This window comes from Phodopus roborovskii, unplaced genomic scaffold (genome assembly GCF_943737965.1).
Source record: "Phodopus roborovskii unplaced genomic scaffold, PHOROB, whole genome shotgun sequence".
NCBI classification, from domain to species: Eukaryota; Metazoa; Chordata; class Mammalia; order Rodentia; family Cricetidae; genus Phodopus; species Phodopus roborovskii.
This window is the reverse complement of record NW_026126514.1, coordinates 2745046-2763610: the sequence shown is the minus strand read 5'-3', so window position 1 is coordinate 2763610 and position 18565 is coordinate 2745046. Positions and strand designations below refer to the sequence as shown.

At 37.3% G+C, this 18565-nt stretch overlaps 1 protein-coding gene across 2 annotated transcripts in view; it reads right to left on the bottom strand.

The window, feature by feature from the left end:
- Positions 1 to 18565, bottom strand: part of Nubpl (NUBP iron-sulfur cluster assembly factor, mitochondrial) — a 180320-nt gene that overhangs the window by 100908 nt on the left and 60847 nt on the right. For both annotated transcript variants that reach the window (XM_051195822.1, XM_051195823.1), the window contains exons 5-6: positions 11861 to 11900; positions 11684 to 11774 (exon numbers count right to left, since the gene is read on the bottom strand). In XM_051195822.1, coding sequence (XP_051051779.1) covers positions 11684 to 11774; positions 11861 to 11900 — 131 coding nt within the window. The remainder of the gene's footprint in view (positions 1 to 11683; positions 11775 to 11860; positions 11901 to 18565) is intronic.

Sequence of the window (18565 nt, the reverse complement as noted above, 5' to 3'; positions counted from 1 at the left end):
GAAGTAACTAAATCAGAAATAGCAGTAATTAAGAAGAAAACTACAGTTTTAATCTTGAGGAAACCAATATACACAGGCATCTACTACCACTGGTCTTTCCTTCTGAATGATGCTTATACTAGGAACTGAGGAATGCACTTGTCTATGTGCTATGTAATCAAGTACAAACAATGAACAAAGAAAAAAATCAATTCAGTCTTTTATTTTTAATTTATGATAACTATATATTTATGGAGTATAGTACATATTCTGACACATTTTGACACTGTGAAATAATTAAATGAAGATAGCATACCTATTCAATATGCTACCTGAAGTTCTAGCAAAAGCAATAAGACAACTAAAGGAGATTAAGGAGATACAAATTAGAAAGGAAGAAGTATGCTTGGCAAGCCAAAAGGAGCAAGCCAGTTAGCAGCCTATCTCCATGGTCTCTACTTCAGTTCCTGCCTCCAGGTTCCTGCCTTGACCTCCTGCCCTGGATTCCCTTGATAATGGGCTGTGATGTGAAAAACTAAGACAAATACAACATTTCTTCCCTAAGGTCTCCAAGCAACAGAAACCGAACTGCAAGTGGTAAAGATCAAAGTATGTCTATCAGCATCTAAATAATCACCAGAAAAAGATATTGTATCTTATCATAGGTAAAAATCATAGGCTTAAAATACACCCCTATTTGATGTGGCATCCAGAAAGAAAAAAAAAAAAGCTAAAATTAAAAGAAAATGAAGAGTGACAGTGAGGTAATACCGTGGTGTTAATTATAAAATTCACTCTAATTTCAGAAATACTAAACATGGAAATCAAGGAATCTGCCTAAGTAGAAAAAAGCAATCCCAGTCCTATGAAGTCCCCAATATTCGTAACTCCTCAGAGCTTTCTTGGTATCTGCTCAAAACTCCATGTAGTCTGAGGAACTTCAGCCAACTTGAAACATCTGACTCTGACCACTGATCCCGCATCTGCACCTAGAGACAAGGTAAGGAAGCCCTTGCCTGTTACCAGAGACCCCAGCTCCAAGAAGCTTTCCTGAAGATCAGCAAGTAATCGTACATGACCTTTGAGAGGGCTTCTTCAGTAGATATGACAGAGCTGTTCCTGCCTGCAGACACAGTTCCAACCTCCAAGTTATTCTTCAACATACAGACCAAGAAGAGGGTTGACGGGAAAGAGGAATACTTCTGGACACATCCAACAGAGAAATTGACCGTTACAAATATTTGACAGCTAGTCTTTTTTAAATTGACTCATTTCAAAGAGAAGTTATTTTAGCCTTACTTGTTTCTGCTGTTAATGAATTGTGTCTACTCCTTTCACCTCCTTTGATCAGTATATTCCACTCTGTGGCACAGTTTCTAACAATGCTTTGTTTTACACTAATTTTAACTACTGAACATCATTAAATGAGAAACTGCCATTTTTATCATTTCTCTTAAAAAAAAAAAAAAAAGCAGATATGCTAACCACTCACATTAGAGTGACGTGGCATCTGTGTCATTACTTTGCTCTAGTACATAGACAAGAAGGAAATGGGAAAGATTTTCAGACTTGAAACCACAATGGTAACTTTGATTTCCCTGTATTTTGGGGTTTTTTTTTTGTTTGTTTGTTTGTTTTTGTTTCTACATTCAGGCCTGGTATTAGACCACATTCTTTGTTTTGCTCTAATCTCCATTACTTGTGTAAGGAGGCACTTGAGTCAACAATGGGGAAGCAAACCTATACCCTGAGCTCTCAGGCTGGGAAGACCTATCCATGGGTCAGAACATATTTGCCACTGGAAGTTATACCAAAGACAAGCAAACATTTTGGGCTGGGAAGTACGGGTAAGACCTAGGGTAAGAAACATAATATGGTAGTGAAAATTCTGCTACACAGGGCAAGGTAACAAGGTAAGACAGTCAACCTTGCCACAGAAGTCAGTGTAAAGAAACGGCTACGCCATACCAAGTGGGAGAACAGAGTTGACATGCTAGTTTTAGTGTGCAGGATAGCACAAAATGTGCCTCTCGAGATACCTAAAACCTAGGGAAAAGTCATGGCCAAGAAAAGGAAAGCGTCTTCATCTCTAAATGTGAGGCCAAGTGGTGACAAGGAGCAGCAGAACCTGGCTCAGCCATACATGACCACAATGACAGCACATGGCCTTCCCTGAACACCCAGAGCTAGGGACACTCCCTTTTTCCACATCTGACTGCTTTGCTTTGTTTCTATTGCCTTCTTGGTAAATATGACCCATCTAAAGCTTCAGATCACCAAGTAGTCTTACTAGATAAAAGGGGTTTCTACCCTGCCTACATGGGGCCAGAATGGTGTAGACTGGTGAAGGAAAGGCAGATCTACTCTAATAATAAAGCAATTTAGCATTAATGACTTGGAAACAATTGGTGCCGGCCTGAAAGAAAAACAAAAGAGCTGCAGTAGTTTGTGGTCCTAGAATCTACTAAAGTAACATGCAAACTATTATACAGTACAATATTCAAAACTACATATACAAGCCTTGTCATCACTGTGATTTGAAGGCTCTCATGTAAGTTAACTTCGATAATTAACAGGGGAAAAGGCATTTTAGGAGGAGGAAATAATAGCAACTTATATTCATAGGCTGTTTTTAACTCCTTTAATAACTTGTTTTTCAGGAGCTGACTACAGGGTCTTCTCTGACATAGAACCTAAATAAGACTACCCTATAGCAATCTCACCAGCCAGGGGGGTCAACACTAGATGATAGCTTGTTCTCTAAGTTCCAACTTTGATTGCCTTAAATAAAACATTTTTTTTAACAGTGTGTGAAGTCATCAAACTCCCTGTCTACGTAAATGTCACACTTTTAAGCCAACTTTGTGACTAAAAGTTTCAGTTTACAACTGTGATGTCCATAGTTTGTCTTGTACATCCTTCCATCTTCAGCTCTGACCAACACCCCTAACATAGTAAGTGGACAGCAAACTGTCAACTGCTGAAGATGACAAAAGATTTGGACATATTAAAAGCACAGCAGGAATTATTTGGTATTAGAAAAATAAAAACTTGAATGTCTAATGTCTGAAGGATTCATAACACATTTCTATAGTTTTATTCTAATCTATATTTTCAAAACAGAAAGGGAAATTCAAAACTGCTCAACCTAATTGACTCTTTAGCCTTAGATTATGTTTCAGTAATGTAGCAGTAATCGAGCTAGTCTATCTAGAAACCATGCTTTACTTTTTTTAACATCATCTTCTTTAAAGTGCAAGTTTTAAGTGCTGGAAATACTGCTCTCTGTCCAACCGAATTGGTATTCTACATTCTTTTTGTTTCACTTTTTTGTCTTTTATGTTTTTGTTTTTAAAATCATCATATGTGTGTTAAATGGCACATAACAGATGTGAATACATGTTTTTGTAGATCTTCTGCTTCCTCGCCCATGCTCATTACCCCAAGGTGATCCTTGTAGCTTCTCTGCCCTCCATCTCTTCTTTTTTTCTTTTCTACCTGCAGAGTTATTGTTCTGTCAGAAGAGCATGCAGTGTTATCCAGTTAGCTGTGACACCTGCACTTTAACAAGCTCAAACAAGCATTACTGAGGACACCTGTGAGATTACTGGACACACTCCAGGGGTTTCTGGGTGCTATACCAAGTCTGTTACTTCCACAGCTCAGCTGGTTGAGTGAAGGACTGTAGTATTCTTAATTCTTAATGCTTCATGGAGCCCCATGAAGTTACTTTTAAAGATGAAGAGGACATGATGACGAAAAAGCACGAGGAGGGATGGATATGTTTAGACACCCCAGACTGGTCATGATGACACCAGTGACTTCACAGGCAAACGAGTGCATCCTCAGAGGACCCATCCCTGCAAAGCAATACATTTTCCCCAACTTAATTACCTCAAAAATAACATTTAATATTGTATCTCTCTAAGAACCTTTGAAACTTATGGTATAAAAGTTTTATGTTACTTATATGTCAAAAGGACAAAATGGATAATTTCCTCACAAAGTGCTGACTATGAAAGACAACAAAGAAAGTCATATGCTGCAATCTTTTCTTGGCTTCATATATCATAACAGTCCCTGATTCCCAGTTACCACTACTGTCCAATTGGAAGAATTATAGACTCTGACTCAGTTAAACACAAATATTTACAACTGCTAACCTCAAACTGAACTCTTATAGGTACCTGCCTGTGGTTTGCATCAACCAGGTATTACATGCTTTTGCTTCATAAACTTTATACTGAAACAGTACTGGTAATAAAATTTTATCCGTATTTATTTGCACAACACATTAGTCATTACCTAATAAACCTCTATTGCTGCAAACATTAAATACAGAAAAGAACTTGTTTGTTAATTTTTCTATTAAACGCTGAGAAAAACACTATTAGAGCACCTTGTATAATCACTTGCCATTTGAAAAACTATGTATGGAACTCCTTTGGCACTTCCCATGAGAGGTACTTAGGGAAGTTCAAACATTTTCTTTTTTTCATTTTACACAGGATTAAGCAGAGTTTAGCCCAACTCAAAGGCAAGATTCTTTAGGAAACCAAGGGCTAAGAACATTCTTTATTCAAAAGTGAAATTTCATTGTCAAGAAAATCACTAATACCAACTATCAAGGGGAAATGTCTCATTCCTATTGCAGGATCAGCTAAAGTGAACCGCTTGTCTTGTTGCTAGGAAACACCCACTCATTACACACCATTATCAGGACCCTAGAGAAGAAAACTGGCATCTGTTCCACATTTGGGATGCTAGAGATTGAACTGCTGCCAAAATCCCTGGGCTCTAAGTTTATGCTGTACCACAGCGGGTGTCCCCATCCACCAGCCTTTGAAGTTTTCCCTTCTCAACTTCCTCCTCTAATAACTAAAATTATTTTTCCAATATCCTACATTTCCAAACACAAAGATTCTAAGTAAAAAACTTCCTCAGAAATCTTCACAGAGAAATTAAAAACCAGTAGTTATTCTTTAAGTGAAAAACACCAAATGTTTCTATCTTTAATGATTAAGATCAAAACATAAAACAAAAACACATTATTTCGAATATGGGGAGAACAAAAACAAACACAATACTAAATGCGGTACTGAAATGACATCCCAGAATTTATCTGCCTGCTTTTCTACTTCTGTTTTATATCTGGACATGCCTTCTGCAATGCATCAGAGATACACTCCCAAACATACACTATGCTTATTCACCAATCTTCTCTCTTCCTTTTAACAGATGAAGTTCCAAGAAGATATAGTGAAACTATACATATACAGTACTAGAATATGGAAGGAAAGTTGAAACCAAGAGACTTCCAATCCTACCACTTCTGTATTCTAAAAATTAAGATATCCTTCAGAAGCGAGTTTAAGTTGGTGTAAGTGTCTGGCAACCCTCCAGAACTAAGTTGGGGTGGGGCTGGCAGGGCTCCATTCCATCGGAATTCTTCCTGCCTCCCATTTGTGCCCAGGGCACTGATTGCAGTGACTCCTGGCTTCATTCTGAGCTCAATCACAAGTCCTTGGTGTAACTGAGACTTTGTTCTCAGGGTAGTCTGCCATACTGAAACAGCAGGCCCCGCTCCTCCCAGCCTCCTCAGATGTCCCCTCCTAAAGCTGCCAGATTTAGAAGAACACTCAAGTTTAAATATCAGATTTTTTTAAGAACGGACATGCCCTAAATTATCCCACGCATTGGTAGTCCTCGGACTTAGGTGATACCCCACAGTTTATCTGGCAACCTGTTCCTGCTCCGCTGTGTGATGCCTTGATCCTTGACTCTTCCTTCAATGCATTAGACCTGACCTTACTCACATAACTCAACTTCCCAATTCTATTTAATTCTACTTACTTTTTAAAACAGCCTCAGCTTTCCAATGCCCTTACTTCTCTGAACATAATTAATTTATCTGCCATTTTCCACACTGGTCCATATCACAGGAGATTCTCTTATCTGACCCCATTAGCTTTACCTCGGCTCTGGATTCCTCCTATGTGTCCTTCAGAAAACAGAACTTAACTTCCTTGATCTCTTTCATCAGTTGACTGGAGTCCTCCCCTTTGGATTTCCTGTGACTGCTACTTCTAATCCTAGATCCAGCAGCAGGCTTTACAGAGTGACTACAGATAACCACACACGCTTTGATGGTCAGCATCCAATGGGCCTTGGCAACTACACTGGGATCCTGTCACTCATTTATTCCTCTGGAAGACATTAAAAAGCATTTCCTAGCACTACTGTCAAATTTCAGCACACAGAGAGTCACATGGGATAATATAATTAAAAATGCTAAATCTATGGCCCTACCTGAAACCCATGAAATGCTGATGCTCAAGTGGAGAAAACAAGTGGGGGCCAGCTCTCCATGTAGTTTTCACAATACTGACACCTGTGAACCAGTGGCACTAAGTAAACTCATTGTCTTTTCCTTCCACTGGGAAGATCAAGGCAAGGGTATTTATTTATGCTATTTTTACCTCTTCTGCCCTGTTGCCATTCCAGGTTTGAACTTGCAATACAGGCTTCTTTCCCTAAACATTTCATCTGTCTCACTTCTAATCCTTTTGCCTTTTTCATAACATTTCTTTTCATTAATCCTCTCATTTTTGGTAATTTTCAGTCCCTTAAAAAAGGCATGACTGTCTGCTTGGAAGGTGTCATACCTTCATTTGACACCAGTCCTCCTTAAACCACAATCTACTTCCCAATTCCCCCTCTGTGGTCTAATGTAAATAATATATCCCTACCTCCACTGTCTTGCTTTAAATTTAATCTTAAACACTGTAATCTCACTTTTTTCTGCCAATGGTTCAAAATGGCAGCATTATATGTCAGCCACCTCCCTCCCTGCCTCATTCCTCGTTCTCAACCGACTATGCTGTTTTTAAAGTTCTGCAAACCAGAGGTTCCCAAACCCATTCACAAACTAGAGTCAGGCAGAGAGTTCCAAAGGGGCAACACCTGGATCATACCCCCAGTGTGTAATTTAACTGGCAGGGGGTCTAACCTGAAATCCAACTTCTTAAAAGATTACTCAATGATCCTTTTGTGTAAATATGCTGGAGAACCACTAATCCAAACAATCTAATAACCCAGTGACAGTAATTAAGTATAACAAAAAGAAGTAAAAAATTGAACTGCATAAAGGAACTGGAGTCTAATAAGAGAAGAGAGCCATACATAACGCTGAGACTTCAAGGACCAAGTCCTCTTTAAATGTAACTGAAGAATTCATGATTTACAAAGAAACATGCACCTACCAACTTAGTCTTAGCAGAAGGAAATGGAATTGGAGCACCTTCTTATTAGCATGAACCACAAGTAGGCATTCTTGTACTTTTCCACTCTAAATTCATAAAACAAGAGTAGTCCCAGGAACTTGAAAGAAAATTTAGTATAGGTTGCCTCAGGTTCATAATGTCCACAGGTACTGGGGTAACAACACATAACCTCTTAGAAAGAACATGACTTTGCTCCAGTAACCCTAAAAGGCCATCAACAGGAGAAATGTCAAAATGGGAAAACCAAGTTACATAGTAATTGATAAAATACAGTAATGATTGTAATTGATAAAACACAATATATGATGCCGTGTTTTCTGGGAATATTACATATTAAATCATATAATCTTCATGGTGAAGCAGTCACTGCTAACCCCATGTTACACATGAAGAAAACAAAGATCAAAGGAGTATACCTGAGTTACACAACTATAAAGTGTGCAGCAGGGAATAAAATCAGGCAGATAAGGCTATGTCCATAGCTACTGCTCTATATATACTTAGCTCTAAGAGGATGTCAATATGTATGGGGCAGGCAAGAATAGAGAGTTAAAGATAAATTACAAACGTTTAAAAGGAAATTGCAAAAGCTTCCTAAGAATGCAGTGCTCACAAGATAACATTAGAGAAACTATGGGAGATTTCATAAAAAAAAAAAACAGGGCCAGAAAATAACAGAACATCTTCAAAGACTTGAGAAAATGGTGTCACATCAGAAATCTACATACAGTGAAAATATAGAGAAAGAAATACATTCCAAATAAATGGGGAAAGATATCACCCCAGTAGATAAACACCATAGCAAAATACAGAAGAAAATCCCTAGTGTAAAAAAAAGAGATACCAAACAAAACAACTAAACAGGTAAAAAAACCACTGGAGTAAAAAAAATAATAATAATAATAATCTGTGAATGAACATAAAAGACTGTTTTCTTAATTAATTTAAAACACAACTAAGTATATTTTAGCAGTGCTTTATAAGATTATTGTTTATTATATTAAAAATATATCACAATAAATGAAGTACATTAAATGGCAAATGGAGCTATATTGTTGCAAAGATATTAACTTTATATTACACATCACTAGCTCTGTCTGCTGGCTTATTTCTCCTGTCTCAGGAGCTGCCCTCAAACATGCTCTGGAGCAAAGATGGCTATAGCAAAGATCTCCCTGCCTCCACACTCAGTTGTGCTGATATAACTTGAAGAAAACTGTGATAAGTTAAGAAAATATATTATAAGCCCTGAAGCAGCTAGAGAAGAATACTAACCATCAAAACTTAAAAAAATTAAATGGAATTTTAAAAATATTAACTTGAAGACCTTGAAAAGCTAAGAAACATATGGTAAACCCTAAGGCAGTGACATACTAACACCAGGAGGTAAAACTGAAGAGAATTTAACCAGGTATAGAAAATCATTTAATTTATCCAAAAAAAAAAAAAATACAAGAATATAAAATTAATTTGAAAAAAATGTGTGACAAATATGGGAAAAGTCAAAATAAAAAACAAATTCAATCACAGCAACAATTATGCCATGTATAAATTCAGCATCAATTAAAATGCAAAAAATTATTAAACTGGATAAAACAATAAGACACAGATAAATGTCTTGTTGACCCACTTTAAATATAATGAAACTGATGTTTAATGATCTGAGGGTTTGAGGGTGAAGCTCAATGAGCTTGCTTAATAAGTACAAGGCCTGGGATTTGAATCAAGTTGGAGAATTGGAATAAAAAGAAAACTGTGCATTAGTTGAAACAAAGCAGCTTAAGGGCAGATTTATTTTGGCGTTCACATCAAGGGTCCAGTCGACTTTGGTGGGAAGTCATAGCTTCAGATCTTTAAGAAGCTAAGAGCACTGACACCACAGTCAGGAGCAGAGAAGAGGATGTTTGCACTCAGCTCCCTCTCCCCTTCTCATTCAATCTGGGCCCCCAGGCCATGTTGTGCCACTGCCAACATTTAATGTGGGTCTTCCCGCCTCAGTTAGCTAATCTACACAGTGCCCCATGGCCATGCTCAGAACTCTGAGTCTAGATCCATTCTTGGCAGTGAACATTAACCATCGAGATATATGCAAATATATATGCATCAGGCAGACCTCAAAATGAGAAGTTTGCCAGAGACATGGAGGAACATTTCACAACAATAAATGGGTCAGTTCACAAGTCTGGTGTAACAATTCTAAACATGTATATTTAATAACAGAGCTTTCAAATATATGAAGCAAAATCTAATACCCTTTTTAGTTACAAAGTTATAGAATGGTAAGGCAAAAAGAACCATTAAAAACATAAAAGATTTGAACAACACTGTCAATAAACCTAATCTAAATGAAGAATGCAGAACATTAGCCACAATAACTATAAAGTATATCCTAACTAGCCAAAGCAGAGTATTGACAAAGATGGACATACACGGACCCACAAAAGATTTCCCAAACCTGTTAAATTACTATGAAGCACATCTACCCAAAACAAATTTCATTAGTAACCAATATGGTTAAGCTCTTAGGAAAATTGAACAATGTTTAGAAATTGATCATACTATATGTATCCTTAAAAGGAAATTAAAAGTTATTGAGTAACAGTAAAAACCTAAAGAAAATCAGAATTTGTGAGAGTCAAAACAAAGCCTGGTGATAAAGGTACATCCTTAACTACTTCTATTTTAAAAAGAAGAAATTTCCAGGGGCTGTAGAGAGCGCTCACAGAGTGAGTGCTGACAGCTCCTGCAGAGGACCTGGACTTGAGTTTCTGCACTCACATGGTGGCTCACAAGCACCTGTAACTCCAGTTCTAGGGCATCTGACATGCTCTTCTGGCCTCTGTGGACTCTTGTACATTCAGAGTACACATAACTTCATACAGGTTCACATCTGTACCCAAAAAATTCAAAAAGTAAACAAACATAAACTTTGAAAAAAAAATAAGTCATTAAAACCCAGAGATCTAAACTTCTACCTTCAGGTGCTAGAAAAACAACAGTAAATTAAGCCCACAATGATCAAAAGCATTATCATGATGCAAATGGTGAAAAAACAGGAAGCAATAAAGTAGTGGGCAGACACAAAATACAGAATATTTTAAAAGCCAGAAGTAGGTTCTTTAAAGCACAGATTATGAACAATAGAAAATAAGAGAAAATGCACAAATAACTAATAATAGGAATGAAGAAGATACTGTCACAGGCTGTAGCCTACCTTAAAAGAGAATAAAGGATTGTACACATTGTACAACTTGTTTCTTTTCCCCAAATTCTTAAAATACTTCTAAACTGAGCTGTTGCCAAATGTTGAGAATGAGTAAAATCAGCTGACTCCAGTGTTCAGATGGTTACTAACTTTGGAGATCTGATGTGTGCAATGCAGGCAATTAACACAATTATTCTATATTTTCTGACAGTATTCAGCAATAAAGAATAGAAAGGCTGGGCTCAGACAAACAGAGGTCACAGGCACAGAGGAACCGGTGAGGAGGGGGCATTTGGGTCACATAACTGTAATCACCGACAGCGCCTGTGAGAAGAGAGGAGGACATGCAGCCAAGGCTTGACAACTGGAACAGTAGGAGGACTCTGGCCCAAAGATCACAGAGAGTGCTCTTTAGAGACGTACTAGCACAAGTGTTAGAAAGACAGAGTCTCAGAGAACATGGCCTATTTCATCAGTTGCAAAACCATATGACAATCAAATCAAAAATATTCATCATTCGGACATCCCACGGTGGACAACCCATAGCATGATGCCAAACCCAATGTAGAATCTGAACAAATAAGAGGTAACTGTAAACTGCTGTGGCAGACCAAAGATTTACCTAAAACACAATTATAACCTCTCATCTGCTGAGAAAAAGTACAGTTTATTCTAAGCAAACTATAAATGCACTATAGCCCACCTGGTACACTGAGGTTATGAAATCATATGTGATATCTTTTGTTAGGAATTAAGCTGACAGAACATGCACCCCCCCCAAAAAAAAAAAACAGAACTATAGACAGTAAAAACAATAATAACAATAGCTGTTGTGAAGAAATTTAAATCACAAGAACCATCATAGCTCTATATACACTCATCTACATCTGAAGAGTGTATACATGGTCCCTATAAATCATTATTGGCCACTGTGAGGTTAACCATAAAGCTATATAGACTTGCTCTTCCTATAACAGACTCAGAAAACAATATAAAGTAAAACAACAAATTGTTATGTTCATAAGCAGCGGGAAGATTAAGTTGGTGAAATTTGATCTTAGTGCTCATTAATATATTGCACATTACACCCATCAAGTGGATTTCTTTGTCAGTCAGATATCTCAATGCTGGCTGTAAATTTTAACAAGTCTTCCAAGGGCAAATGCATTAACCATAACCCTGCCAAAGTAAATAACATTTAATACAACTCCCTTACCTGTCTCAGTAGTTTCTCAATAGCTGACATTACCATAAGGCCTCTCCAAACAACTGGTGCAGTCTCTTCAACCAAAAATCCCATAGACATGCTGCAACAGTAATCCAAAAATACAGCTCATTTGTACAAGTTAATAGTACTCTCCAGAAAACACAAAAATTTTTTAAATATACTCACCAAGCAATACCGTAGTTCAAAAGAGGCCTCATTAGGTTATCTGAAATAAGAGGGAAAAAAAACTCTTTTAGAAGAGTACAGCATTGCACATACCACACTTTCATCACTTTATACATAGGTGGTTTATAGAATAGTTAACCTGGGCTAATTAACATATCCGTTACCTCTTACATTTATCAGTTCTTTGTAATAAGAACACTTAAACTACTTTTGGCAATTTTAAAGTACATAATAATAATGTTGTACAACAGATCAGTGAAACTATAACCCTGCCTAAACGGTACCATGCATCCTGGATTAAGAAACCACATACCCTAGGATTAAAAATGTTCCTTTTCTTATTCACCCTGGTCATGATCAATTTTCATTGTCACTTGACTGGTCGTGTCTAGGAGGAAGTTTCCATAGAAACTTAGGGAGGATGGAAGATCCACCCTGAATGTACACAGCAGTTATACCTGTGCAAAGGTCCTGGATTGGATAAACTGGATTGACTGTGGATTCATATCACACTGTGATCAGACACATCACACTACTGTTGCAACCACTGGAAAAATCAATGGAAAGACAGCAATACAAAAAAACACCTAACAATAGAAAGATAAGCATGACACCACAAGAATCTAAGGACTCTACACCAACTAGACCAGAACACACCAAAATAGATGAAGCAGAACATAACAACTTAAAAAATAATTTCATAAAAATGATAGAGGCCCTCAAAGACAATGTGAGAAAATCCCTTAAAGAAATGGAAGAAAAAAACAAACAAAAAAAATGGAAGAAATGAACAAATCTCTTAAATAAAGTACGGAAAGCCAAGAAAAAACAAACACATGAAGGAAACGGCTCAAGACTTGAAAACTGAAATAGAGACAATAAAGAAAATACAAACTGAAGGAAAGCTAGAAATAGAAAAACTGGGCAAACGATCGGGAACTACACACACAAGCATAGCATAACCAACAGAATACAACAGATGAAAAAGAGAATCTCAGGTGCTGAAGATAAACTAGAGGAAATAGAAACTAGAAAATAGATACATCAACCAAAAAAATCATAAATCCAACAAATCTTTAACACAAAACATCCAGGAAATATGGGACACCATGAAAATGCCAAACCTAAGAATAATAGGCATAGAGGAAGGTGAAGAAGCCCAGCTCAAAGGTGTAGAAAACATATTCAACAAAATCATAGAGGGAAACTTTCCCAATCTGAAGAAGGGCATGCCCATGAAAATATAAGAAGCATACGGAACACCAAATAGACTGGACCAAAGAAGAAAGACCCCTCAACAAATAATAATCAAAACACCTAACATACAGAATAAAGAAAGAACATTAAGAGCAGCCAAGGAAAAAGGCCAGGTAACATATAAAGGCAGACCTATCAAAATTATACCTGACTTCTCCATGGAAACTCTCAATGCCAGAAGGTCCTGGATAGATGTTCTGTAGGTACTAAGAGTCCAATGATGCCAGCCCAGACTACTATACCCAGCAAAACTTTCAATCACTATAGACGGAGAAAACAAGATATTTAATGACAAATGCAGCCCTACAGAAAGTTCTTGAAGGAAAACTCCAACCCAAGGAAGTTAATTATGCTCACAAACACATAGGCAATAGATAATCCCAGTTCAGCAGAACCCAAGGGTAAAGGAGGGCAAACATATTCACAATACCACCGCCAGCAACAAATCTAAAACAAACCAGCATTAACAATCAATTGTCCTTACTTTCCCTCAACATCAATGGTCTTAACTCGCCTATAAGAAGACACAGGCTAAAAGAATGGATATGAAGACATAATCCATCCTTCTGCTAAATACATGAAACACATATAAGCTTCCAAAGACAGATATCACCTCAGGGTAAAGGGTTGTGAAAAGATCTCCCAATCAAATGGACCCAAGAAGCAAGCAGGTGTGGCTATCCTAATATCTAACAAGTTAGACTTCAAAACAAAATCAATCAAAAGAGATGAAGACAGTCATTTCATATTCATCACAGGAGAAATCCATCAGCACAAAGTCTCAATTCTGAACATCTATACCCCAAATAAAAAAGCACCCACATTCGTAAAAGAAATGTTACTAAAACTCAAAGCTCACATAAAACCTCACACACTCATAATGGGAGACTTCAACACCCCATTCTACCCACTAGACAGGACCACCAGTCCAGAAATGAAATAACTAACAGAAGTTATGTCTCAACTGCGTTTAACAAACATCTATAGAACATTCCATCCAAATACTTCCATCCAAACAAAAAAGAATATACCTTCTACTGTGTTCCACATGGAACCTTCTCTAAAATCAACCACATACTAGGTGATATAACAAACCTCAACAGATACAAAAAAAATTGGAATAGTCCCCTGTATCTTATCAGACCACCATGCTTTAAAGCTGGAATTCAACAATGCAAATCGCAGGAACCATACAAACTAATGGAAACTGAACAATGTGCAAATATACCATACCTGGGTTAAAGAAGAAATAAAGAAAGAAATTCCTGCTTTAATAAATTCAACAAGAATGTGGACACAACATACCCGAACTTATGGGACACCTTTAAAGCAGTACTACAAGGGAAGTTCATTGCACTAAGTGCCCATATAAAGAAAACAGAGGACAGTCACATTAGAGAATTAACAGAACAACTGAAAGTCTTAGAACAAAAAGAAATAAAATCACCCTGGAGGAGTAGATGCCAGGAAATAATCAATTTGAGGTCTGAAATTAATAAAGTAGAAACCAGGAAAACAATACAAAAAAAAAATCAATGCAACAAAGAGTTGGTATTTCAAGAAAATCAACAAGATGGACAGACAAACTTTTATCCAAACTAACCAAAAAGCAGAGAGAGAACATGCAAATTAACAAAATCAGAAACTTAAAGGGGGACATAACAACAGACACTGAGGAAATCAAGACAATTTTCAGGTCATACTTTGAAAATATATACTCCAAAAATTTGAAAATTCAAAGGAAATTGACAAATTTCTGGATAACTATCACTTACCAAAATCAAATCAAGAACAAACTTAAGTAGACCTATAACCCCTAATGAAATAGAAGCACTCATCAAAAGCCTTCTAACCAAAAAAAAAAAGCCCAGGGCCAGATGGCTTCAGTGCAGAATTCTACCAGAAAGGAAGAGCTAATACCAATACTCCTCAAATTGTCCCACACAATAAAAACAGAAGGTTCATTACCAAACTCTTTTTACAAGGCCACAATCACCTTGGTACCCAAGCCACACAAAGACACAACTAAGAAAGAAAACTACAGACCAATATCCCTCATGAACATTGATGCAAAAATACTAAATAAAATACTGGCAATCTGAATCCAAGAATACATCAGAGAAATCATCCACCATAACAAAGGAGGCTTCATCCCTGGGTTGCAGAGATGGTTTAACATACGAAAATCTATCAAAATGATCCACCATGTAAACAAACTGAAAAATAAAAACCACATGATCATCTCCCTAGATGCTGAAAAAGCCTTCGAAAAAATTCAACACCCTTTCATGATAAAGGTCTTGGAGGGATCAGGGATAATAGGAACATACCAAAACATAATAAAAGCAATATACAGTAAACCAACAGCCAACATCAAACTGAATGGAGAGAAGCTTAAGGTGATTCCTCTAAAATCAGGAACAAGACAATGCTGCCCTCTCTCTCCATATCTCTTCAATATCGTACTTGAAGTTCTAGCTAAAGCAATAAGACAACAAAAGGAGATCAAGGGGATCCAAATTGGAAAGGAAGAAATCAAACTTTCTCTATTTGCAGATGATATGATAGTTTTCAGAAGCGACCAGAAAAACTCTACCAGGGAACTCCTACAGCTGATAAACACCTTCAGCAAACTAGCAGGATAGAAGATAAACTTTAAAAAAAAAAAAAAAAAAAAGTAGCCCTACTATATACAGATGACAAAGGGGCTGAGAAAGAAATCAGAAAAACATCACCCTTTACAATAGCCACAAACAACATAAAGTATATTGGTGTAACACTTACCAAACAAGAAAGAAATTAAAGAAGATACCAGAAAATGGAAAGATCTCCCATGCTCTTGGATAGGTAGGATAAATATAGTAAAAATGGCAATCTTGCCAAAAGCAATCTACAGATTCAATGCAATCCCCGTTAAAATCCCAGCACAATTCTTCACTGACCTTGAAAGGATAATAATCAACTTTATATGGAAAAACAAAAGACCCAGGATATCCAAAACAACCCTGTACAATAACAGAACTTCAGGAGGCATAACCATCCCTGTCTTTAAGCTCTGCTACAGAGCTATAGTTCTGAAAACAGCCTGGTATTGGCACAAAAATAGATAAGTAGACCAATGGAATTGAATCGAAAATCCTGATATTAACCCACACACCTATGAACACCTGATTTTCGACAAAACAGCTAAAATTATACAATGGGGTGAAGGCAGCATCTTCAACAAATGGTGCTGACACAATTGGATGAGGGTGTGTAGAAGACTGCAGATAGACCCATGTCTATCGCCATGCACAAAACTCAAGTCCACATGGATTAAAGACCTCAACATCAATCCAGCCACAATGAACCTCTTAGAAGAGAAAGTAGGAGGTACCCTTGAACAAATTAGTACAGGAGACTGCTTTCTGAATATAACTCCAGGGGCACAGACACTGAGAGCAACAATTAATAAATGGGACCTCTTCAAACTTAGAAGCTTCTGTAAGGCAAAGGACACAGTGGAAAAGACCAAACGGCAGCCCACAGAATGGGAAAAGATTTTCACCAATCCTATATCCGACAAAGGGCTGATCTCCAAAATATACAAAGAACTCAAGAAACTAGTCAACAAAACACCAAATAACCTTATTAAAAAATGGGGTACAGAACTGCAGAAAGAATTCTTTTTTTTATTTATTTTTTTAATTTTATATAACAAAGTCCAATTAAATGAAAACAAACATTTATACACAATATTTGGGAATTTGGGCGTCGTTCTTTCCAAACTACTTCCTGCTGGTAAGGGGCGCTGTCTTGGGGGATTCGAAGAAGATTCAGATATCCTAGCTGTAGTCTGTAGGGCTGTTTTGTCCAGCTGTTTGGAATGTAGGATCAGCTTGTACTCTGTTTCAGGCGGTCTGGTGTGATCAAACCACATTAGTCTGGAAGGAATCCACATCTTTTCATTTTCTGTGGAAACAAAAATAGAAATACTTTTCCCCAGTAACTTGTTCTTCAACTTAAATTTTGGAGGCAGAAAGAATTCTTAATAGAGGAAACCAAAAAGGCTGAAAGACACTTAAGAAAATGCTCAACATCCTTACCTATCCGGGAAATGCAAATCAAAACAACTTTGAGATACCATCTTACTCCTGCTAGAATGGCTAAAATTAGAAACACCAATGACAACTTATGCTGGAGAGGATGTGGAGAAAGGGGAACAGTCCTCCACTGCTGGTGGAATGCAAACTCTTACAGCCATTTTGGAGATCAGTATGGTGGTTCTTCAGGAAACCACAGGACCCGGAAATCCCCCTCTTAGGCATATAGCCAAATGATCCACATCCATGAAACAAAGACATGTGCTCAACTATGTTCATAGCAGCATTATTTGTAATAGCAAGAACCTGGAAGCAATATAGATGCCCCTCAACTGAAGAATGGATAAAGAAGATGTGGTACATTTACACAATGGAATACTACTCTGCAGAAAAAAAAAAAAAAAAAAAACAATGGAATGTTGAAATTCGCAGGCAAGTGGATGGAACTTGAAGAAACCATCCTGAATGAGGTAACCCAGTCACAAAAAGAGGAACATGGTATGTACTCGCTCATATATGGATTTTAGACATAGAGCAAAGGATTACCAGCCTATAATTCATACCACCAGAGAAACTAGGATACAAGGAGCATTCTTAGAGATTCATATAAGGTCCCTCACAGAAGGGGGAAGGGACAAGATCTCCAGAATATATGGGGAGTTGGGGAGGGGTAATGAGTGGAGAGAGAAGTAGGAGTACATAGAGAGACCCTGTCTCAAAAAGTGTTCCCCATTATTTTTTATTTATTCTACTGAAGAGGTGATATAAGGGGGTGGGCAAGTATGGCCATAGAACAAGTGCAGATGTTAAAGAACAATTTTGTGGAGTCCATTCTCTCCTTCCACCTTCATGTGGCTTTCAGGGATCAAACTCAGCTTGGCATGCTTGAGTGGAAAGCACCTGTATCATCCTGAGGGCACCTGTATCATCATCCTGAGAGTCTTTCTTCTAAAATTCCTGGATGTAGAACTCTCAGCTGCTTCTCCAGCACCATGTCTGCCTGTGTACTAACAGGCTCCCCACCATAATGATAACAGACTAAACCTCCGAACTGTAAGCCAGCCCCATAAATGCTTTCCTTTATAAGAGTTTCTGTGGTTATGGTGTCTATTCACAGCAATAAAATCCTAATCCAGATGTAAAGCATAAAATTAAAAAATTATTTTTAAACTGCTGAGAAATATTAATGCATAATAAAAGTGACATATAAGATACAGCTGCAGAATACAAATAAACAAGTTATAATGAAAATTATAAAAGATAACACTTTACTAATAAATGCTAAGCCAATCTGTGGCACAAATGCTTAGTACAGATATTAGAAGCTACCATCTGGCTATACTAGAGAGTTTATATAGTCTACGTG